At 39.3% G+C, this 25,838-nt stretch overlaps 2 protein-coding genes and 1 pseudogene across 2 annotated transcripts; 1 reads left to right on the forward strand and 2 right to left on the reverse strand.

The window, feature by feature from the left end:
• Positions 1–6,198: 6,198 nt before the first annotated feature.
• On the reverse strand, positions 6,199–7,143 carry LOC142850913 (olfactory receptor 5P76-like). The gene has a single exon (XM_075974815.1). The coding sequence runs from the start codon at positions 7,141–7,143 to the stop codon at positions 6,199–6,201; it is 945 nt and encodes a 314-aa protein (XP_075830930.1).
• A 2,531-nt stretch (positions 7,144–9,674) lies between these two features.
• On the reverse strand, positions 9,675–11,359 carry LOC142850914 (ornithine decarboxylase-like; annotated as a pseudogene).
• Positions 11,360–19,208: 7,849 nt separating this feature from the next.
• Positions 19,209–20,165, forward strand: LOC142850916 (olfactory receptor 10T2-like). Its single transcript, XM_075974816.1, has one exon. The coding sequence runs from the start codon at positions 19,209–19,211 to the stop codon at positions 20,163–20,165; it is 957 nt and encodes a 318-aa protein (XP_075830931.1).
• Positions 20,166–25,838: the final 5,673 nt, after the last annotated feature.

Raw genomic sequence — 25,838 nt, forward strand, 5'->3', positions numbered from 1 at the left:
GTTATGTGCCAAAAAAGGGTGGTGGGGCCGAAGTGGGGAGGGTTCTGGATGGAAGCTGGGTGGGCTAGGAAGAAAGAGGCGGTATGCCGGGACTAGAGGCCCTGCAGAGAGCCCAAGAAGGATAGGGCTCAGTTTGCAATTATTTGATTGTAAAGTTTTACATCTGTGTTCATGACGAAAATTGGTCCATAAGTCTCTTACTTCATTGGATCTTTATTGGTTTGGGTATCAGGGCAACTGGCCTAATAAGATAAATTGGGTAGTGTTCCTTCTGTTAAAATGTTAACTCATCTTTGAAAGTCCAATAGAATTCTACAATAAACATCTGGCCGTAAACTATTTTATTTCAATGGTCCCTTCTATTTCACTAGGGCAGATGTAGATCTGTTTAAAATGCTTATCTATCTTTATTTCACCTTGGTAAATGGTACCTATACAGAAAATTATCATTTCCTTCAATTTTCCAACTTGATGGAGTACAGGTTTTTAAAGTATTTTGTCTGGATTGTCTCATTGTTTGTTGTTATATCCTGCTTTTCAACTCTAATTCTGACCATTTTAATAGATATACTCCAAGGTCATTACCCAAACCTCATTCAAGAGATTTATTGCTAGGGAGGAACCCAAGAGAGTGGCTGCCTCTACCAGGGTGGGAAATGGTAGCCCCAAACTGAATTATAGAGGACTTATATAAGGTTTCTTAGTGGTGGAGTTCTTCCAGGATGAAGTATTTCAGAATGGGAAATGATCAAATTTCAATTCCTGAGCTTGGACAAGATCAGAGATTGGCTGGATTTTATACTTAGGGATTGGTTGATCGTTTCTTTGGCTCTGGATTCAGAAACAGTATGTTTCTTTCACTGGCCCTTTTAAATCCTTTGACTCTGGTTTCAGGGTCAGGGTGTATTTCTTTGGCTCTTGTTTCAGAATTAGGGTGTGTTTCTTTGGTTGGTCTTCACCCTACTGTCCTTTCCTATCTCTTCTGATTAGTTTTGTTTGAACTCTATTTTGTCAAATATTAAATTGGCTGCACCAGCTTGCTTCTAAGGTAAATTTCCTTGGAATTTTCTTTTCATCCTTTTACCCTGAAGTAATGTCTATCTTTGATGGTAAGGTATGTTTCTTAGCAGCAGAAGGATGGATCCTGTTTTCAAAACTACCCTGTTAGTCTCTGTCGTTTTAGAGAGCATCTGCTACCATTGACATTGAGAATTATCAGTGAGGAATGTTTGTTGATTCCTGTTATTTTGTTGTAGGGTGGTGATAGTGGTGGTGGCAGTGGTGGCAGTGGTAGCAGAGTGTTTGTTGGTTCCTGTTACTTTGTTGTTATTATAATGGTGGTGGTGGTGGTGGTGGTGGTGGTGGTGGTGGTGTGTGTGTGTGTGTGTGTGTGTGTGTGTGTGTGTTTCCCTTCTTTTGATTTGCTGGTCTGGATTTTTTTTTCCTCCCTGTGTTTTCTTGGGAATGATTAATCTCTTTTGGTTGGAGTTTTCCTAGCCCTTTTTGTAGGGAAGAATATCTAAATAAATAATTGCTTGAATTTAGTTTTACCATAGAATACCTTATTTTTCTCCACCAATTATGATTGAAAGTTTTGCTGGATATAGTTGTCTGGGCTGATATCTGTGCTTTCTCATATTCTATAGAACATCTGTCCAGACTGTTCTGACTTTTAGAGTCTCTATTGAGAAATCGACTACTATCCTAAAAGGTCTGCCTTTATATGTGTCTTAGTTATGGTTTCTATTGCTGTGACCAAAACAATGAACAAAAAGCAAGTTTGGGAGTGAAAGGCATTTTTTTGGCTAACACACATTGCTGTTCATATTAAAAGAAGTCAGGACAGGAACTCAAACAGGGCAGAATCTTGGAGGTGATAGCTGATACAGATGCCATGGAGGGGTGCTGCTTACTGGCTTGCTTCTCATGGCTTGCTATGACTGCTTTATTATAGAATCCAGGACAATCAGCCCAGGATGGCCCCACCCAAGATGGGCTGGTCCCTCCTGCTTTGATTACTAACTGAGAAAAAGCCTTACAGCTGAATATCATTTCCTCAACTGATGACACTCCCTCCTCTCTGATGACTCTAATTTGTGCCAAGTTGATACACAAAACAAGCCAGTGCAATATGCTGCTGTCTTTTTCCCTTTCAACTTTTAATATTCTTCCTTTGTTCTGTATGTTTAGTGTTTTGATTACTATGTGCCCAAGGGCCTTTCTTTTCTGATCTAGTCTATTCAGTGTTTGGTATGTTTGGGAAATTGTCTTCTAAGACTTTGTTGAGAATATTGAGCTTGTTTTCTGTCTTTAATCTATGCCTATTACTATTCTTTGGTTTTCTCTTTTCAGAGTATCTTAGACTTCCCAGATGTTTTATGCTGGAAAATTTTTAGATTTATCTTTTTTTTTTAACTAAACTATCCATTTTTTCTATCAGATCTTCAATGATTGAGATTCTCTCTTTCATCTCTTGTACTTTATTGATGAGACTTGCCTCTGAAGCCTTAGTTAAAGTATCTAAATTTTTAATTTGCCAATTTCCCTCCATTTTGTTTTGTTTTGTTTTGTATTTTGAGATAGGTTTCTCTGTGTAACAGTCCTAGCTGTCCTGGAACTAGCTCTTGAAGAACGGCTAGCCTCGAACTCACAAGAGAGAGATCTGCCTACCTCTGCCTCCTGCGTGCTGGGTTTAAAGATGTGCACAACCACTGCCTGGCTAGTTTGGGTTTTATTTACTAGTTCTATTTCTATTTTGGAAGTTGGATTATTTTATTTACATTTTTCCACTGTTTGTTTTTCATACATTTCTTAAAGGATTTATTAATTTCTTCTTTAAGGGTAACTATCATATTCATAAAGGCAATTTTAAGAACTTTATCACATGCTTCAGCTATATTACATTTCTCAAGGCCTTCTGTAGTAGGGTTGTTGGGCTGCAGTAGAGATATATTGTCCTGACTGTTAATATATGCGAAATCCACACTGAATATTTCTGATCTTGTATGCACATACTTTTGATTTTCTGATTTTCTGTAATTATATACATTTCAAATATCTCATATCTTTAATAAAACTAATATATTACAGACTATGTTCATTCTTCCCAATATCCACAAAATGGTACTAGTTTTATTTCTTTTATATATTGCTTTCATTAACTTCCATACTTAGTATTTCTGTATTTCTTTTGGCTTGAAAATCTTTTTCTGCACTTGATGGGAAAATTTGAGCCTTGAGTGGTTTGTTCATTTTCAATTTACCTCCATATATCCCTGGGTTTTGACTACACTGCATACAAGTTCAATCCTAGAGCTCTCTTGGCTGCTATCTACTCATGGCTTGCTTTCTTGTATTTCCTGTTCTCCTGAGCATATGTGTGATGTCTATCAACAGCATGTTTCATAGGAACATGCCATAGTTTTGTCTTTTGCCCCTCCATTAACCCTCAGTGCATGTTTGTAGTACTTTCTTCTAAATTATCAAATACCTTATGTTGGAAGAGAATATTTGAATGTTAGGTCCCCCTATCTCTGGTTTTCATATGTTCTATAGATGTTCACAGAATTCTTATCCTGTAATCTCTAATTTGATATTGAACTTAGCATTTATACTTGTTTGGGTTGTGGTCCCATGGGTTTGATTAAACTGACCAATGCTGCCACTGTTGCAACTGAAAACTCTAAAGTTGATCTAATTCACATGTGTGAGTACTGACTTCACACAACTAACAGATCAGAGAGAGCCCTCCATCCGAGGTGAACGGAGGACTTCCTGTGGTCCTTGCTGGGGCATTGAGCTCTAAGAGATAACTATGGTGAGCATTCTATGCCCTAGTACATCAACCTCTTCTACTCAGTTCTTTTTCTTTTTCTTTATTTTTGTTTTGTTTTGTCAAGTTTTTGTCTCACAGTATCCAACCTAAACTCATAGACAACATCACTTACTTTTAATTTTTGTTCTTGGAATCCTATTGTAGAAGATAAATTGTATTTTGACCATTTCTCATTTGCAACACCAGAGACATAGAATAGAACTATTATATGTAAAAATTCTAAACTGTATTTCTAAAATATATTCAAAGATGGAATTTTCTTTTGAAGCACTCAAGCAGAGATAGGAAAGGGAATGAATAAGTGTGGTAGCCACCATCATCGGAAGATTGCCTGAATCTCTACTGAAGGTAATCACAGCTTCAGGAAAAGACAGCAAGAAAGCCCCAGCATGCAGAGCAGGGTGTGTCTCTGACCATGAAGTTTTTCTAAAACTCCTTTTCTCAGTCTCATGATCGAACATAGAAGCTTGACTCTTCTGGAAAAGTTTTTTAGTTTGTTTCTCTTGGCTCTTAGAAACTTGGGAACCTTCTCATTTCAGCACAAGAACTCCTACTTTTGTACCTGGTATAGAACAACACAGATTAGCCCAGGCAAGAGGCCAGAGCTGGGCAGGGGCACATAGGAAGAAGTTCAGGGAGGCAGGAATCATCATCCGAGAGAAGTTTGTGTTGCTCCCAACCTTGGTCAGACATGCTTCTCTATGCAGAGGGTAGAGGTTAATACCAAGCGTTATAGCTGATCAAAGTACTCTGTGTGTTCACTTGAGCATGAGTCATCAATACCAATATCCACCTTAACAGTCCCAGAGAACTTGTGTGATAGCCAACATCAGCTGAAGATTTCCTGAATCTCTACTGAAGGGAATCACAGCTTCAAGAGAAAGACAGCCTTTGGGAAGGGGAACTGGAAAGAATGTAAAAGCTGGCAAATTGAGAAAAGTGCTGTGAAATGCTGACTTCTAGATATAACTTAGCTGTTGTACAATGAATACAGTTACCTGTGCAAGATAAGGCCAATCAAAATTCCAGCAGGAATGGAAGAAGAGCCCTGTCCCACCCCTGTCAGAGGAGCTACTGGCAGTAGATTGTTCTTCAGGAGGGAGAGTACTGGTATGCTACTTACCCTGTGGATATCCACACACACACATGTGCATAACTAATCTAACTCAGATGTTATTAATAAAAGCAAAAAAACATAAGCTATGAACTATAAAGAGCAAGGAGGGATAAATGGGAGGTTTTGGAGGAAAAGGGGAGTGTAATCATATTATAATCTCCCCAAATAAATGACAAAATTTAAAATATTTAGAAGAGGATTATTAAGTTGGAAGTGCATTGCATGTGGGTACTATGTGAAGTTTCTGAAAGAGAGTAGTTAGTGGGTATGATCAATATACATAGTATAATGTATGAAACTTTCAAAATGTAAAAAATTATTAGAAATGTAAATCCACAGATGAATTAGATGTAGATACCCTCCTCTTCTCTACAGACCCCACAATTAAGCTATGACCAGTAGCTAAGACCACAGATCATAAATTTTATAGGTCTAAACAGTCCAACCTTACAGATAACCTTTCTACAATATTCCTAGATATTTTAGTCTTTTGTTGTTTCTCATCATGCAATCGGATGGATAGATGTAACAGATTTATCTCAAGATAACTTAGTGTTTAAAAAACGGAAAACATATCCCAAAGGACTGAAGACTCTATTAACCAGCTTTCTGTTACTATAACGAATAACTAAGTTGATCAACCTACGAAAAGAAAAGGATTTGCTGGAACAGAATTTTAGAGGTCTCAGTCCCTGGTGAATTAAGGCCATAAATATGGTCTCTGTTTGTACATCATGGTAAAGATCTGTGATTGAACAAAGTCGCTCACCTCCTGACCGATAAAGAAAATAGACAAAGTTCTGAGTGACATCACATGTATATGGCATGTCTTGAGTAAAATAAATATCACAACTATTCTCAGTTTATAAATATTTCTAGCATTCCCCTGAGTGCCACAAATAGGTAATAGGCTTTGGCCAATGACATGAGACTCTGGGGAAAATTAAGATCCAATCTGTAACCTGGTTAATGATGAACAATGTTGAAAAATATTAATGTGGCTTCAAAATCATTTTAGCAATTTATATTTGTATAAATAATTTATGCCCTTAATTATAAAATTGATTTAATTTTTGTTAAAGAAACTTCTAATTTTCTATGTAATATAAAATTTGAACCCTCCTGTTTATTGAAAAGCTCCTCACAAACTAACATGTCATCAAGCTTTTTCAATCAGGACACTCACTTTAGTAATATATCAATTAGGCATTATTAATATATCAAGTCTTAGAAATAACAGATAGCTCTAAGAAGAGGGTTTCCTACCAAGTTGTCTCTTCAGAGCACCCTTGATCTCATTATTCCTTAGGCTGTAGATGAGTGGGTTCAACATGGGGATCACCACCATGTAGAAGACAGACACCACCTTGTTCTGGTCTGTGGAGTAGCTGGACTTGGGCATCACATAGATGAAGGTGATGGTTCCATAGAACAGAGTGACTGCAGTGAGGTGGGAGGTGCAGGTGGAGAAGGCCTTCTGGCGGCCCTCAGTGGAGCGCATCTTCAGGATGGTGATGAGGATGTAGATGTAGGAGACGGCTATGACAAATACTGTCACCACAATGATGGAGCCAGCAGAAAATGAATCTAGAACTAGAAGGATGCTGTTATCAGAACAGGAAAGTTCAACTACAGGAGTAAAATCACAGAAAAAGTGATTGATTCTGTTTGGTCCACAGAAGAGAAAAGAAAAAAAGGACATAGTGAAGGAGGAAGAATTAAGAAAACCACCAACATAGGATACTACAAGCAACTGGACACAAACTTGTGTGGACATTTTGGTTGAATAAAGCAGAGGGCTACAGATTGCTATAAAACGATCATAAGCCATGGCAGCCAGAAGGAAACATTCAACTGTCCCAAAGAAAACAGCTGAGCCCAGTTGGATGGCACATCCGAAGTAGGAGATGTTATTTCTCTCCACCAGGAAGCCGACAAGCATATTGGGTGTGACGGAAGATGAGTAGCCTATGTCAGCAGAGGCCAAGTGACTCAGAAAAAAGTACATGGGGTGATGGAGCTGGGAAGAGACTCTGATGAGGAGGATGGTGCTGAGGTTCCCAGACACAGTCACCAGGTAGATGCACAGGATGATGGTGAAGAGGACGACTCTAAGGACTGGGTCATCTGTCAATCCCAGTAAAATGAACTCTGTCACTGCAGTGTGGTTCCCTTCCTCCAGGAGAGCCATGGGTAAGTGTGGCTGCTTACAGAACAAGGCTGTGAGGAAGACATCACAGAAAGGGATTTATAAATGGGTAGTTTTACTATCATTAATACACAAACATTTGCATTTAAAGATGCCCAAGCAGCCATATTTATTTGCCTGCAGGGATGAGTCACTCTGTAATATTAAAGTTCTTTAGCAGAATCACATAAAAATTTTCCCTCACATAATATGCCCTTTTCTCTTCACATTATATTGTTTAACCAAGTACACCTTAAAGCAAAATATAAAAGTAAAAGATGAGAGTAATAGAAATAAATCCTGGGCATGTTAAGAAAGATGAATGCATAGAGTTTTGTAGGAAATATTCAGATAGCAACTAATCTTTTAAATGCTTCTAAAAAAACAAGCATTAATATAAGAATTATGCATAGATGCATATAAGTCATTTATGGAATTGCAATATTGTCATAATTTTTTGGTTTTATATAAAATCTTACATTTTCATAAAATATTATTTTAGTAACTATATTTTAATAACTTTAATAAGATTCCTTAACTTGCATGTGATACATAATAGTAAAATCAGAATTAGATACTCAACCTGCCCGAACCATCCTACTTAATATCAACATAATAAAAAGTCATATAATAAAAATCTTAGACTCCTATAAGCCAGAATTGATTGGAAAAATGTTTTTAATAGATATTGTATGAGTTCCCTGCATAGATAAGATTATTAACTCACACACCTACTAGATAGGAATTTTAAATTATCAATAAGATTATTGTAAATTTGTTAGATTTTGTATATATTTGAAACAAAAAGTATTTTACCACATAATTTGAAATATCTATGTAATCACTATGAAAAGAACATGCTAAAACTTAACACACAACTAAAAGAGGTTTATTGAGAACAAATGACTTCTTGATATAACACTAGTTTCTAACCAGATTTTTATAAGATGACATAATGTTATTCTCAGCATGTATGCAATTGCATAAAATATGGTAAACTTTTTCTAAGCAAAGTTAACTCCTCATGCACAGTTTTTAACAACCTTTAAATCTCTTACTCTAATCCTTAAATATCAGTAAATGCCCAAAGATTTCAACTCTTTTAACAGTGACACGTTTAGATAATGTTGAAAAGTAGGTCTTGCTGTGTTGTGTGTAGGTAAACAGGAACCCTGGTTTTCTGATTGTGACTGCTTCCTCTCTCATAAATGGGTGGTAGAAACACATCAAACAAGCCAAGGTGGCACACAGGCCGACTGCTTGATTATACCTGCCTTTTTAGTGCTATGACTGACTGAGTACATACATGTTGTTCTCAGATGATAAATGAAAACCAGTCAGCCAGATTCATTACCAATAGCCAAAGTCCTACGTCTTGAAGTGAGCATGCATTCATCTTTCAGTGAAGAGTCAAAGTTGTGGTGGTTATAGCCGTCTTTTCTAGTCACCTTTGGGCATAAATCTCTGAAGATGCTAAAGACTCAAGTGTGAATTCTGAAGTACCACCGAGCATTCTTTTCTGTGAAGGATATTGAGTGATTCAATTCACAGGAAAAACAATTAAGCTTCCAAATCATGTCAATTCTCTAGTGGTCAATTTATTATTTTGTTCTCTCTAGGTGTTCATGTATAGCCATGTAGGATTTAATATTTACTACATCATAATAAAACAAAATTTTTATGAACAATTAATTTCATGTTTACTTGGATGTTTGTGAGAAGTAAATACTGCTAAACTTCAAATATAAAAGCTAAACCCATTTTTATCCATTCAATATTTTTATCAATCAGTATTTTTATTTTTGCTGTTGTTGAATTCATACATGAAGTTGGTTGCCAAGTGCTGTATGATACTTCCGACCTGCTACTAGGTGGTGGTGTAGGCCAAGTCAAGGGCTGAGGAACATTCAGGGTTTCTGCAGTCATGGTTCAAAGAATCTTAGATGCCTTCCCTGGGATGTGTCCAGGACAACAGGTCGCGAGACAGATGACATTCCTCACTAACAGGCTCTGGGCACCAGCCACGTGCACAACTCTGGGCTGGCTAAGCAGACTGACACCATGTATAGAGGGTGTGGTCTCGTACCATCCACCTTTTTCTTATCTGCTGTGCTGTGGGTTAACTCACTTCTGTGACTACAGCAGCCTGTGTAGAAAGTGTGCACTTTCCTTAAGGTAAACTGAAAACCTTCCCTGATGCCCAGCTATTTCAAGACAGTTTATTTCCAAAATGGGTCAGAACATTAGCTTTTGGCCCATTCTACCAAATGCACAAGCTACAAATGCTTGCTCAGCAGCTGAGGGGTACACACTAGTATCATATTCAAAAAGTGAAAAAATCCATATAAAACAAATATTCAAAGTTTCCACAGAAACAGAGGAAAGTGGACCCATTTCCTAGCCTTCTACACTGCATCCATGCCAACCCTACTCTTACAAAGACATTTCATAACTAGGGGTAATTAAGTTAAATGGTCTTCCCCAAATCCCTTAATTCAAGCTAACCATGCAGGTAAGAGCTATAAGAATGGCACCTACAGATTGATGCTAGCAGAAGCACAGGCTACATCCCACTCTCCTGGACACAAGATGTGGGCAGAGTGCCAACATTCTGTTCCTCCTCTTCTGGTGGGATGCCAAGGCCCTGGATCTGCTTCATGAGTTTCCACATCAGCCTCGACATTACATAGCAGATAGAAGGCCTCTGGAACCCATTGAAAGTAGATGCAGCAGCAGAGCAGCCACTCACTCTCATGCATGTTAGGCAGGTTACAATGCTCAACTCTCTGAACAAGGCCATCACATGCTGGTCCCCAGATGTCTCATCTGGCTTGGGTCTCTTCGGCAGCAGGAACTTCACATGTGCATGATCATAAAGGATGCAATTAAATGTTCCATACATTCCGTCCCTCACATAATACATGAAGGTTTGTTCATTTGACTCATCTTCATCATCAGAGTTGGTTTGCTCCTTCCATACCATTTTTTTGGCAATGATATTGACTGCCAGTGTGAAAGCTGAAATGGCAGGGTATCTGCCTGGCTCAGTTGTGACTCTCATCCCAGTCTGGTAGGAAGTACTTGTCCAGAGCTGGTGATCTCTTCAAATTTAAGCTTCCTATCCTCAGATACAGGAAAGCCACAAGCAATATCAAGCAGATACATGCTAAAACCAACTTCTGTTCCCATGTCAAAGACACAGCAGTCATGAGACAGGACCATATGAAGGTCTCAGGGTCAGCAAGCACATCCACTCTCCACATGGAAACTGACACCAATGACATCAATATTTAGCTCTTTTGCCCATTACAAGAGAAGCTTGCTGGTTTTGAGTGTGGCACCAAACTTAACACTTGTTAGAAGAAGGGGCTACTTGTTGGTCCCTGGCTGCTCAGAGCCCCAAAATAAATCACACAGAAACCATATTATTTAAATCACTGCTTGGCCCATTAGCTCCAGCTTCTTATTGGCTAACTCTTACATATTAATTTAACCCACCTCCATTAATCTGTGTATCGCCATGTGGCAGTGACTTACCGGCAAAGTTCCATCCAGCATCTGTCTCTATCAGGGGCTACATGGCTTCTCCCTACTCTGCCCTTCTTTCTCCCAGCATTTAGTTCCGTCTTTCCCTCCTACCTCTTCTCCACCCTGCCATAGGCTCAAGCCAGCTTTCTTTATTAACGGATCATATTCATAGCATACAGAAGGGAATCCCACATCTAACACTGAGGTGACAAACTGCTTTGGAATCATCAGTGGCAATCCACAAAACCAACTTTGCCTTTGGATGTGCTTAGGCGACCATCATCAACTCAACCTCACTGGCAAAATCACCATCTGGACTCCATTACTGGCAGCATACTTGATCTGAGACACTTGTTTAGAAGGATTTGGAAAGATAATCTTCTCTGGAGGCACTCCAAGCTCCAACTGGATTTCAGTCTTGCTTGCACAGTCAAAACCTGTCCCAGTGGCAGCTAAGGTGGTCACTATGGCTCTGCTGTCATTACTTTTGACTGCATAAAAAGGAGTGACATGAAGAAGAGCTTTTAGCCATCTTAGTTGGTCCTTCAGAGTATCTCCCAGGTCCAACATAGAAAGCATCCTTGTCATCAAAGGAAGAAACTTCATTCATTTTTTGGTCCAGAATGTCCTTGGCAGTAAAGCCTTCATCAAGGATATGGCTGTCAAACTCTTCCTTCTTAAAACTATTCATGGTTCTCGATGTGCCCATAAAAAAAAAATTTAGAAAAAAAAAACAACCTGGAGGTGGAATTAAATTATTGTCAGCTCCTCACAAAGCAAGCTATTCAGGAACTCTGAACGCTGTCTCTTTGCAGCGGTAGCAGTGTTCTCACGGTGCACTGACGCTGCTGGCCAGCCCCACGAAGATGCAGAAAAGTGCTCTGCCACCCATCGCCACCCCAGTTGAACCCGCAGCAGATGCCGGCCCAAGGTGGCACTGAGCTGCTGGCTGGGGGCAGGCAGACAGTGGCGGCCGCTGCAGGGACTGACCATCAATAAGTATTTCTAATTTTTCCATCTTTAACATATGCCATCAAGTACTCTGGAGAGCGTGAAGTGGAACTTCACATAAAGTTGAATTTTAAATAACAAAATGTTTTACACATTTCCATCACTGTATAAGAAGACAGAGCAAGAATGTCTTAAACTTGCATGAAGAACTAGAATTTTAAAATGACCTGGATGCCTTCAAAACTGGAAATAGAATCAAAGTGTCACCTCTTGAGTACTCCCCTTGTGTAGGTAGGTCATGGCAGAACACTAACTCTTTAGCCCAAAGACTCAATGATACTTTAATTCTCTTGATAACCTTAATTTCAGAATCCCTTGTAACCCTGTTATTTCAGGGTTGGGTTGACAAAGACTACAATAATTACAAACAAAATTTCCCTTTATATGGATAATTATGCTAAGAACTTTACACGTAGTAAAAGTTCACAGTGCGTTTTGGAGTAGATGCTTTTATTGTTCTCATGTTTTTATTGTATAGAGAAGAGACTAAAGAATTTAAGCAATTGTGTACTGTGATTCTGAGCCCTATTTATCACCCAGTGGATAGATATCTACAATCTATAAAGAACTAAAAGCAAACCAAAACAAATACAGACACAAAAAAGATTATCCATACATTAATGAATTAAGCAATCTTGAAATAATAATAAAAACTGCAAATAAGTATGTAAAAAAGGAAAACGTGTGTTCACTAGTTTTAGCCGTTTGGGAAATAAGTATTAAAATGATATTGGGAGTACATTATGAAAAAAAATAAATGGCCACAAAGGTTGGAGAGAATATGGATAAGGAATTATTATATACTTTGTAAGTCTCTCTCTCTCTCTCTCTCTCTCTCTCTCTCTCTCTCCCTGTTCCCTTTAAGACAACACACACACAATATTTAAAAAATGGAGTTACCATATGATCTGTCCATAAGACTCTCCAGTATAAACTCAAGGGAGTCTAAGTCCGAAGACGCCAGAGATACTTGCGTCCTCATGTCTATTGTTGAACTGTGCACAGTGTCCTAGACATGTAGTGGTCTGGAGATTTATCAACAGATGAGTGAATTAGGAAAGCATGAAACATATGCACAATAGAATTTTATCCCTCTGTTAAGAAAAAAATAGCTAATTGATTAGAAAATGAATGGAACTTGTGGCATGATTGAGCCACAGCAGAAGAAAGGATAGAGAAAAGATGCATACACCATGGGCTATTATTCAGTTATTTAAAACCCTGTGGTGTGCAGGACAAATATATGCAATAATTGAAATCTTTTTTTTTCAGATTTTTTGAGACAGGGTTTCTCCGCAGCTTTTGGTTCCTGTCCTGGAACTAGCTCTTGTAGACCAGGCTGGCCTCAAACTCACAGAGATCCACCTGCCTCTGCCTCCCGAGTGCTGGGATTAAAGGCGTGCGCCACCACCGCCCGGCAATAATTGAAATCTTAATGAGCCAAATATATCATATAAAACATCCAATGATCTTTTTTATATTCAGAAACTATTTTTTAAAGTAGCCTGAAAATTGAAGAGGGACCATAAGGGACTGAAAAGAGCATTGAGGTAGGGGAGAAAAAAGTTAGACATCAGAGAACGCAAAGTGGACATGACCAAAGCATGACATATGATTATACAAATTCCATCATGAAGGCTATTAATTTTTTCAGTTGATAATTATTTTTGGAAAATACGTGATGGATGTTTGAGGCACTATCTATGTTGAATTACTAATTACTATATACATTGTGTATTAGTACCAAAAGATCACATATGCCATAGTCATGTATTATTTTGCTTCTCCATATTTGTTAAAAATTAATTCAATTTACATTTTTAAAATAAGTGCTTTAAATATTTATATGCTGTGTATTAGTTTAAAAATAAACCTAGTTTAGTTGTATGAGTGTGTTTGTATATGTGTGTGTGCATGTTCACTTATGTAGACAAAAGGACAACCTTGGGCACTGTTGCTAAAATGCGATCCAATTGGGTGAAGGGTGCTGGTATCTCTCACTGGCTTGGAACTCTCCAAGAAGGCCGGACTAGCTGCCCAGTGAACCCTAGGGATCCTCCTGCCTCTGTCTCCTCAGTGCTAGAATTACAAGCAAGGGCCACCACATGGTTCTTCTCACAGATGCTGGGCATCAAAGTCAGGTCCTCGGATTTATGCATCAGGCACCTTGCAGTCTGAGTTCCCTACTCAGCCCTAGAATAATGTGTTGGCTGTTTTGCTGTAGTGTCTGAAGTTATGAGAGTAAATATTGAAGAGAAGGTGTGATTTACCATAAGTGGTAAAGAGTTTGAGATACAGATACCGAGATGATCATTCAGAAGCCATTTACAGGAAAAATCAATGTCAGCGCACTAAGCAGGGATTTGTATGAAAGTCAATGTTCTCTGTAAACAGCATCTTCTCAACAAAGCCGCCTTATGAGAAATGAATGACACAGATTATATTGCATGTTCCTTCTCTTCCTGTCCGGCTCCTTCTGTTTCCCCAAGCAATAATCTCATAACGCTCATTCTTCTACCATGTAAATAGAGTAGCAGAAGACTGAAGGACTTGGCAAAGTTCCAAAGTCATAAAACAAATGGTGTTATACAAGAGGTATACACCCCCATAGAATCCTTTGCACCCCAAGATATTAACACGTTAATCTTAAACCATTTCCAGATATTCATAAAAGTAATAAACAGAGGAAGTCCCTATCACTTCTCAAGAATTAGAAAGCCCTGGGTGGATAAGACATTGGATAAAAGCCCCATAAACACATAATTTCGAGTACCAAAAGCAGTCTCAAGATAATCATCTCCAGTGGCCCCAGGACTCTCATTAAAACCTTGAGTGTTCTAAGCCCCACCCTTAAGGAATGCGGAAGACATCTCCTTAAATTGTAAGAGACTAATTTCTGCAACTGGTCACAGGCATCCACGTGACAAAAGCAGCTTCGCTTCTCATCCCTGCATTATGGGATGTATAAACTCTCAGAGAAAGCCACCCCTGAAGGGAGAGATGAAATTCTTCAGATGCTCTCACTTCTTGGTTTTAAGAGAGTGGAAGGTGACTCTTCTCCTTGAGAAGGTGGGGGGGTTGTGGAGGCTTCACGTTGTTGTCGTTCCTTACAATGAGTATGTGCTTGGCTTTTGATTTTCAAAATCAAGATCCAGTGGCTGTTTATTTCTTGGTAGAAGGTATTAGGGGAAGTGTGGACACAGATGACAAGAAGTTAATAATGTTGCCATTTTCTTGTTCCTCATAGAGATGAAGCCAAGAAAAGTACACAGGGAAGTGATGGATGGAAAACAGAGAACAGGATGGGAAATCCTGATGCAGGTCCTGATAATCTCCAGAGGGAAAAATATCAATTAATGCAATATTGTAAGTATCTTGTTGTCTAGTGGCAGTCATTGATAATGGAGGATTAAAATGACATCACACTGTCCTTGTCCCACTCTATTTCAATAGATTGGGGAATTTATCCTCACATACGTAAAAATCATTGTGAGACCATCAGTCAAAGTCATTGACAAAGTCTGTAGAAACTAGACATCCCCTGGTACTATGGTATTACTCTCTTGAAAACACCAAGAACTTGTAGTGAGTATGAGGGGCTACTGGTCAATCAGCGTTTTATTAAACCAATACAAGTGACAAATCTTTGCAGTGTACATGAGCATTATCCCACTGTAGGGTTTTTGTTTATTTGTTTTTGTTTGTTTTTCACAAATTCTACCAATTTTAACATTCCCTTAATAAAAGACCACTTGTGTAAACCAGGTGTGATTTCATACTGCATCAAGTAGGGATAGTGGCTAGGAATGCGGAGATAATTTCTTTCTCCCAGGCTCTAAAGCAAGAACTCCTGCACTTGACATTTTTGTCGCCTTGCTAGCTTGTTTATCATTCATGAATGCAATTAAGCAAAAAGGAGTGAAACACCTGCACATTCATTCACCGTGTTCAGTGTACAGAGTCCTGAGAACACTGGGCAATTGCCAAAATGAAGCAAATACAAATATATTAAAGACTGTGTTGTAAATGGATTAGCACATGCACATGGATGTTAGCTGGGAAAATGTATCTGGAGGGTAAAAGAGATTTTTCCTATAGTTGCTGAGCTAGTCATGGTCAAAAACCTATATTCACTAGACTGACACAAAACAAAACAATTTAGAAAGCTCAAAGAAATGATTAACACAGAAAGGGAAGTTTAGGAAGCTTTCCCAGGGCAAGTAGCATCTGAACGTTCTGTCAGAAAGGGCATTGCAGGTGAGAGCAGCAACACACAAAAGTGGAAGATCAAAAAACAAGTAGCTGCAACTGGGATTCTTGAAAGCTTTCTCACAAAGAGAAGTTTGGCAGCAGGAAATGATGATGGACAGGCAAGACCTTAAATCCATACATATTGGGAAACTTTACAGTCAAAGAGACAAGCAGAGGTTCCCAGACTCCTGTTGCCCTGCTGTGACTATGCCACACAGGTGCACTAAGTACCTGCAGAGCCATCATTTCCTTGTCACAGGGCAGACCACTGCAGTAGCTCTTGTCTCTCATGACAGCTGTGAGGATACAGAAATATTTAGTAAAAATTACAGAAATCACTAGAGATTAGTAAAGTTCCACTTTACACCTCTGGGTGTGTCTGTGAGGAATTTCCAGAGAGCATTGAACAAGGTGGAGGAGCATCCCCTGATTCTGTGGGATCATCCCACAGGCTAGACACACATAGATGGAATAAGAGGCACAAGGTGAAGAGAGACTAGAAAGCAAAGGCATTCTCTCTGTGTGTTTTCATGAGGCAAATAGCCTCCTCTTGTTTGAGTTTCCATGTCACCACCACCTCAGACCCGAAGCAGTGGAATCAGGCAACCACGGACTGGAACTGTGATGCAAACAGACAGTCCTTCCCTTTGGTGTTCCCTTAGATTTTGGGTCCCAGTTTTGGAAAGATAACTATCACTGAAATTTTGGAAGCAATAGTTTCTACAAAAAGGAGGAGTACCATGATGGGAGATTTGATACAGAAGAGTATAGGAACAGGAAAACAGATACTAGAAACTACTGTAAAAAAAATCTAAATGAGTGAGAAAGTAAAATGGAGGAGGCATTTTAGCTTAGATTCCAGAGCCCAGAGAATGGCAAATGAGTAAAGGCAAATAAATTTAAAATATGTAGGACTCTAATGAATAGGGGAAAGTTAAACAAAAGCAATACCATATACAAAGTAACAGGATTGGGTTGCATTTGGAAAGTAGAGCACATCTGGTGTGCGCATAGCATAGGTAGGGCTAGAGTAGGGCTGAACCAAGACATTTTCTATTTGTTTATAAACAAAACTGAGATTCATGCTGACCCGGGCATTTATGTCTAGTTCTATGAATAGTGGATACCTACATACTGTTTTTGACACTATCAGCAAATTGATTAATATGTCCTGTCTAGAATTCTAACATCTGGTCACAGTGTGAAGAATGAAGTGTGTGTGTGTGTGTGTGTGTGTTAAACCTAAAAGTTGCAATTTACTCTATGGGAAATGCCCAATGCAATTAAAAGTACACCTTATATTTAAAATAGAATATTAAATTTGGAATGTAGGAAGTAACTTGTTGGGCATAAAGATGAGAAACAAGTTTAAAATGGAACTATTAAATCTCTCTAATGACTATAAATAACTTTTAAAAATACAAGAGACATGATGTGGCCAGATTAGCCATAAAAATTCTGCTTTCAATACTTGGAAGGTGTTGAATCATGTTCAAAGAAAACTGAACATCTTTTTCCATAGAGGTTAGACTTATAATCACAAAAGGTTGAAGAAATTTTCATGGAAAGGGCTTTCCTTTAGAAATAACTAAGCTGAGAAACCTTCAGAGGAAAAAATTCTGATCTTAAAGATAAACCACAAGAGTTTCAAGGAAGATTACTGGAGAACGTTTTGTTACTCCCAAGAAGTCCTTTGTTAGGCACACCTGTAATATCCTTTCTCCTGCTCTTCACATGGCATTCTGCAATCCGCCTAAGTATCTCACCTCCTCACACAGGCCTTTGCTGATCGAACAGACAATAGCCATGCACTACCACATGATAGATATCTGTCCACCTGGATCCATACTGTGTGTCTTGGGCAATGAAATGCACATGGTGGGTGTTTGGTCGATATAAAGTGAATGAAGTCATGACTGTTACTAGACATTCAGCCACTCTTTGTAAAATCTGAGTGCTGATACCTACCACATATGTTTATGAGGGTTATATGAACACTGTCTAACCCCAGCATACTTTGTAGTTCATCTTCTGTGTTGAGAGGATGCTGTTCACATGGCTGAACTCATATTCTGTTCCTGAATCTTCAGTACTGATTAGAAAATAGGAACTCTTCAAAGAGCAGAAAGATATATCATCGTTTACATTAATCCCTGTGAATTCTATATATTGATTTCCAGCCAGTATCTCTTTTGTTGTCTGTATTCCTCTTCCTTTTTAATCACTGTCTTCTATGATTTAACAGTGATTGATGTTTAAATCAAAATAATATGCACAGTCCTCATGTCATTCTTGCCCATAAATTTCTGTATGGACTGGAAATTTAATAAACAAATGATTTAGAAATATGTAAAATTTGATGTCAGGAATTTAAAGTGGTTCCTTCAAGTCTCTACTGCAGAACCATCGGAGTATAGCAGCTGGAAAATAATGCTGATCAAACGCCTATGACTAAATTTGACTGACAGTCTAAAATGACATTGTTCTCAAAACTCACTCCCACCCCAGATGCTTTCAATGCAATGTTCTCAACAACTACAAAGTCATTGAACTAGCTCACTAAGAACTACTAATATTATTATTATTGTATATTTAAAACAGTCTGAAATTGCCTGGTAAATTGCTTATCTCATCTAGTTACTTTCAAAATTGTCACTGTTATAGCTAATCTTGGTTGTCAGTTGGACTGCATCTGTTGTCAACTAACACCCAAGTGGCTGGGCACACTTGTGAGGATTTCTCTTGACTGGATCATTTGAGGTAGGAAGACCCATCCTAAATCTGGGCTATACCTTCTGGTCCAGGCTATCTGAAAGGACATTGGAGAAGGAAGCTCTGCCTGCTTGCTCTCATTCTCACCAGCAAGTTCATCTATCCTGTTGCTGATGCATTGCTTCACTGGTGTTAGAACCTACTTCTCTGTGGTTCCAGTGAAGACTGAGGACCGGCTGAGGTGTCCAACATCAAAAAACTCTCAGATTCTTGGACTTTTTGATATGAGCCAGACACTGTTTGAGTACATCGTCCACAGCCAACAAGCCTTTGCCCTAACCTATGGAGTTTGAACAGACTTACTTACTAGAAATATTTGTGTCATTTAGACTCCTAACTTTGTCCTTGGTCACTGGCATCCAAGACTCTCCTGTGGTTATTAAATTTATTTCAGGGGACCTTGATGAAAATCCTGGTGACGTCATTGCAGAATCTCTTCACAATTGTCTCTGAGTCTTCACCTGAAGTATACATTCTGCCTGGCCAAAAGTGCTGCCACCAGGAGGATGGGCAATCACACCACAGTGACCACATTCCTTCTGTGGGGATTTTCCAGTTTCCCAGAACTACAGAATCTACTCTTTGTTGTGATTCTCCTCTCCCATGTGACCATTCTCCTAGCAAATGCATTGATCATGTCAGCCATCAAGCTCAACCATAACCTTCACACTCCCATGTACTTTTTCCTCTTTGCTTTGTCCTTTTCAGAAACCTGCACCACTATGGTGATCCTACCCCGAATGTTAGTGGACTTGCAATCAGAGAGCAAGGCCATTTCTCTCCCTGAGTGTGCCACACAGATGTTTTTCTTCTTTGGGTTGGGAGGCAACAACTGCTTCATCTTGTCTGCCATGTCCTATGACCGTTACACCGCCATCCACAACCCCCTGCATTATCCAATCCTGATGACTCAGAAGATCTGCTTCCAGCTCATCATGGCTTCTGGGGTGGTTGGCTTCGCAGTTTCTCTGTGCATTGTCATCATAATATTCAACTTGTCTTTTTGTAACTCCAACATCATTCAGCACTTTTTTTGTGACATCGAGCCTGTGGTCTCCCTTGCCTGTAATTACACATTTTATCAAAAAGTGATTCTCCTTGCATTCACTGCCTTTGTGTTGGTGGGCAGCTTTGTTTTGATCATGGTTTCTTATGTCTTCATTGTCACAATAGTTGTGAAGATGCCCTCTGCCAGGGGGAGGTATAAGACCTTTTCAACTTGCTCCTCCCATTTCACTGTGGTTTTCATACACTATGGGTTTGCTTGTTTTGTCTATTTGAGACCCAAGAACAGCGACTCTTTCAGGGATGACACACTATTGGCAATGACATACACCATTCTGACACCTCTGCTCAACCCCATCATTTACAGTCTAAGGAACAAAGACATGCAGACAGCCCTGAGAAAGGACCTAGGCAACATAATCAAGTTTTTTCCTAAAATGATAAATAAAAGATCCTAAAAGACTAAAGTGTATATGCTCTTATAGGGGAAATGGGATAAAATAGTCATTCATCTGACTACAGAGCAAGGCCAGTTCAGGTACCCTCTCCACAATTGTTTAGAGTCTTAGCTGGGGTCATCCTATATATTTCTGGGAATTTATCTAGTGCCAGGTTTCTTGATAGTCCCATATGGCCCCCTCAATCAAGATATCTCTTTCCTTGCTCTCCATCTCTGTCCTTCCCCCATTGCTAACTATCCCGTTCCCTCAAGTTCTCCTCCCTCCTTCCTTGCAAGGTTCAGTAAACTTCCAGGACTTCCAGAAACCGTATATTGGCAGGTTCAAGTGCTCCATAGGACTACAGAGCTTAAATAATTGAAAACAAGGTTTCCTGGGGTGCTAGGATGGTGGAATCCAGGGTGCCAGAGTGAGAGACAGACAGACAGAAAGACAGACAAACAGACAGACAGATAGGAATTTTTAATATACTAGAATCTATAAAAACTGTAGAAAACTCTGTCAAAACCTATCCTTCCCATTCCTCTACAAAGTATTAAATTAAATGGTTCAAAATTGACTTCTTCCCATCTTCAAACAAGTATTTTGTTTTAGGGATATAGCTTAATGGTTTTGCTCTTGCCTTGCATGAAAGAGGGTCCAAGGTTCAATCCCTAGCACTGGGAAAATAATAATCCTACTATTAAAATTGATACAGACCATAGAAAACCAAACAGTATGTCATTTATAAAACCCGGAGAGTTTAGATGTGCTGTATTTAACTACAATCTTAGTAACAATATTGCAGTAAGGTTCTCAAGTGAATTATGAAGAAATTCATATTATGAGGAGGTCTAAGATTCTAGGCTTTTCCAGGTCACGTTAATGGCTCTCCACAAGATGATTCTGGAGCAGAGCAAAGGGCTTGAGTAGGGTAAAAGATCTGGACCTGGACAAAGTCTTTAATAAGTGAGGAGAAGAAAATGGTTGCTCAGTAACACTCTCAGGACAGTGGTACTAATTGTACCAACTAATACTGATATCAATGCTTTGCCATGAAGATGGCTGATAAATGGTTTGGAAATGGGATGAGGAGCCAGGAGAATGCCAACACTGGGTACTAGTGCTTATAGAGTATGGAATGCAGCAGTGTCCCCTCAACAGAGCTTTGAAGACAGTGCACTTTGCTCAGATACCCAGATTTAATTAGTTTGAGAGGCACAGAATAGGTGGTGTGAAAGAGAAAAGATTTCAGAATAAATTAAAGAGTTTTGGGATGGAGCCTAGGCAGTTTGGATGCTCACCTTAGGAGACCTGGATAGAGGTGGGCGGTCCTTGGGCTTCCCACAGGTCAGGGAACCCTGATTGCTCTTCGAGCAGATGAGGGAGGGTGACTTGATCGGGGGAGAGGGAGGGAAATGGGAGGCGGTTGTGGGGAGGAGGCAGAAATCCTTAATAAATAAATAAATTAAAATAAAAAAAGAGGGGGAAAAATAAAAAAAAATAAAGAGTTTTGGGATGATGCAAGGAAAGAAGAAAATGTCTAGAGAGAAAAAGGCAGGGGCCATCCTGGACAGAAGGTCAGTGAGGAGAATTTGTGAGGACCAGAGGTTGGGACCTGAGCATAAAGAATGTCAGAGCCTGTAGGGACTACAGATCTCAAGCTTAGCTCAACAGTGGATCACAATCTGCCAAAGGTTCTCTCTGTCCAACCATTTTACGTTCTGTTTTCCTGAACACCCCCACTTAAGTGTTAGAGAGTGTGCTTCCTCATGTTAGAACTTCTTGGCTTTCTTGTGTAATGATTAATAATACTCAGTTTGCAGTCTGCCAAGTTCTCTTCTTCAACCTCATGATGATCCATGTCCTGGCTAGTTTTTTGTTGGTTGGTTGGTTGGTTGGTTTTGATTTGTGTTTTGTTTTGTCAAGTTGACAAAGATAGAGGAACTCTTAATTGAGAAAATGCTTCCCTACAGTCATTTTGTAGAAAGTCTATGAGGCATTTTCTTGACTTACGATAGATGTGGGAAAATACAGCTCACTGTGGGTGGTGCTAGCCTTGGGCAGGTAGTTTTGGATGACAGAAGAAAAATGGCTGAGCAAGCATGGGGAGCAAGACAGTAAGCAAAGCTCCTCCACAGTTTTTGCTTCAGTTCCTGTCCTGACTTCCTCCCTTTGCTGACGGAGTATGACCTGAGAGTTCTAAGTGAAATAGACCCTTTCCTCCCCAAGCTGCCCTCAACCATGATGTCCCATCAAAGCAATGGAGACCCTAACTAAGACAATTCATCTCTCAGGAACCTAAGTAAACAGAGATATGAAGAACACAAGTCCATGGTGGCACTGATTTTTCACTCCTTAAAGAGGCTCCTGCTAAAATGGAAAGTCCAGAGTTGTGCAATTAAAAATATCATTGACACTGAAACAGAACTATTTTCCATTTTAAAAACTATTTTATTCTTTGATAATGTCCCTTTTTCCTTTTACTGGAAATGGATTCTTTTTCTTACAGAATATATCCTAATTACAGTGTCCCTTCCCTCTACTCCCCCAAGACCTCCCCACTTCCCCTCCCCTCAGATCCACTCCCTTTTCTGTCTCATTAGAGAATAAGCAGGCTTCTTTGGGGGAGTATTGCTAGCCTAATTTTTATTTCTTTTTTTATACTTTAAATTTTTTGAGGTTATAATATAATTACAGCATTTGTGTCTTCCCTTGTCTCCCTCCAAATCTTTCTATGTACCCTTCTCTCTCCTTCAAATCTGCGGCCTCTTCTTTCATTAATTGTTATTGCATGCATATATGTTTAAGTACATATATATTTCTAAATATAGCCCACTCTGTACATGTAATGCTGCTGCTGCTGCTGGGGTGTGTGTGTGTGTGTGTGTGTGTGTGTGTGTGTGTTTTTTCCTGGACTAACAATTTATGCGTTCTTCCTGGGGAGGACCACCTCTCCCACTCCCAGCTTTCCTCAGTAACTTTTGTATAGGTCTGAAACCTTCTGGGCTTTTCTCTACCCATGTTTGCATATCCATTGTGGTATCATTGTTCTTCCCACCTTCTAGGCAGTCATGTTGGTGAGACTTCCTGGGTGTGCCTTCTGATATTACTAGAATATACCATCTTATAGCAAATTTCCTAATCTCCTATAAGCATAGAGAATAAGCAGGCTTCTAAGGGATAATAATAAAATATATAAAATAAGATCAAACAAAAACAACACATCAGAAGAGGGTTGGAATTCATGGCTCTCTTTTTCTGTATCTTCTATGTTTCTGGTGCCTTCTCTTGGACTCTTTTCCTTTTTTTGTCCTCTTCTGATGTGTTGTTTTTGTTTGATATGAAACAATAAACCAAAGCAATCATGCATATTGAAAGTACCTAAATGGAGACAGAAAACATATCTATAATAAAATAAAAATAAGATTTAAAAAAAGAAAAGCCCTGACTAGTTTTATGAGACAATAGCCTCCAAAGATGCCTTTGAGTTCATTTTCTTTTTTTATTACTTTATAAATAATACCAATCAAAATTTCCACTTCCTCCCCTCCTCCCACTTCCCTCCTGCTCCCCCACACAGCCTCCCCTCTATGCCCCCTCCAGTCCTAAGAGAGAGCAAGGCACCCTGCCCTGTGGGAAGTCCAAGGCCCTCCCCCCTACATCCAGGCTTTAAAAGGTATGCATCCAAATAGGATAGGATCCCAAAAAGAGTTGTTTGGGGATTTCCATGGGACACCTATGGACAAAAGCTCAATTAGAGGTAACCTAATACTAGAAGATCATTTGGTGACAAATGATGGTCAGCTGGGGCTCTGTATCCCCCATTAATTGATGATTTTATTTAGATTACTGTATTCAGTTTCCATACTACACCTCAAATGGCCCTTAATTTTAGCTGTCTTTCCTTGTATTTCCTTCCTTGTCCCTCTCTTCCCTTCCTCTCCTGATTTGATCCTCCCATCTCAGGTCCCCCTTTCCATATTTATTCTATTTCCCTCTCCTCCTAGGGAGATCTATCTGTCCCTGTGCCCCAGCTAGTCCCTTAAACTACACCTAACCACAGATTGCATCTTGGTTACCATCGACTCAATAGCTAACATCCACATGTAAGTGAGTACATACTACAGTGGTCTTGTTGAGTCTGAGTTACCTCACTCAGGATTATTTTTTCTAGCTTCATCAATTGACCTGCAAATTTCATAATTTCCCTTTTTAACAGATGAGTAATAGCCGAGTGTATTTGTACCACATTGCCTTTAACCACTAATCTGTTGAGGAACATCTGGATGGTTTTCAGCTTCTGACTACTATTAACAGAGCAGCAATGAGCATGGTTGAGCAAGTGTCTCTATGGTAGAATGAAGTGTTCATTGTATATAAGCCCAATATAATATATCTTGATCATATTCGTCTCCTCACTCCTTCCCAAAGTTCTCCCAGATCCACCCTCTATAGCACTATACCCTCTTTTTTTCCATGACCTCTTTTAACACTACTTTTATTCACTATAGCACTACATACAAAAACTTCAGTAAGACATTGAAGTGAGTTGTATTTAGGTACATTAAGTGAAAACTCAAATATTGAAACAGCCATTCTCTGAAAGATGCAACATTGTCATTTCAGAGTAACAGAAATATCATTTTCTCTACATCTTCAAAAGACCTAAGTATAAAGCTCATCTTGGAAAATAACTATGAATTTTACTTCTATCCATTTCAAGGAAGCCTATAACCTCTAATGAGTGAAAGAGTCACTAGGGTAGACTTAGAAATGAACTGACTTTAGAGGTGAGAAACTTCCACAAAGATGCACACAAACAGGAACTAAAATTGGATAATGCTTCTTGGTGATCTTAATGGATAATAAATAATAAAGTGTGCAAGTCAGTCAATAGTTGTTTCATGTATTTCGATGTCCCAGAGCAGATGATGTATGTTTTCATGGATGAGTTAAAAGCCACCATTAAGACCTTCACTGACACTGATGTTCTCTCGTTGTGGTCTAAATATGTTTGTTGTCTGTGTCACAGGTTTCTTTACGTTTCTCTCCTCACTAGACTGATGACTCCAAATAGTGAAGTAGGACCAGACTAGTGACTAGTGAGTCCCACCTTCACTGTCACCAATATCCAGATTTGTCCCAGTTACATATCATGTGTACCAACCAAGTATGGTGAGTTCCCTAAACCCTACATACACACACACACACACACACACACACACACACACACACACACACGATTCCCAGACATAGTTGGATATATGGATATCCTTGGGCTGATTGCTGATTGCAAGCTGTGCTGAGTTATATCTGGGAGTGTGAGGATGGCATGGGTGGCTAGGGTCTTAGGCACTCAATAAGCTGGGCCAGCATACAGGTTGTCCAACCTAGGCTACCCCTAAGTGTTGGGAATAGCCTGGGCATTGAGGTACTAAGAACTCACAAGGCTGAGCCAACTATGCCTGAGTATTGAGAAGGCATTGGCCGGCTAGCATCCAAGAAACTCACTAGACTGAACCAGAGCAAAGAATGTATGACTTTCCAGGGATAAACCTGAAGTTTAGGTATAGAAGATGCAGGCTAAAGTCAGGCGGACTCGCTAGACTGGGATGGTGTGTATAATGTGTGAGCGATACTAAGCTCAGAGAGGAGGTATCTTAGTTAGGGTTACTGTTGCTGTGATGAAAC

This window comes from Microtus pennsylvanicus, chromosome 5 (assembly GCF_037038515.1).
Source record: "Microtus pennsylvanicus isolate mMicPen1 chromosome 5, mMicPen1.hap1, whole genome shotgun sequence".
NCBI classification, from domain to species: domain Eukaryota; kingdom Metazoa; phylum Chordata; class Mammalia; order Rodentia; family Cricetidae; genus Microtus; species Microtus pennsylvanicus.

What these genes read in the sequence shown, in the direction of transcription:
- LOC142850913 (XM_075974815.1), bottom strand. Translation starts at nt 7,143, where the DNA reads ATGGCTCTCCTGGAGGAAGGGAACCACACTGCAGTGACAGAGTTCATT.
- LOC142850916 (XM_075974816.1), top strand. Translation starts at nt 19,209, where the DNA reads ATGGGCAATCACACCACAGTGACCACATTCCTTCTGTGGGGATTTTCC.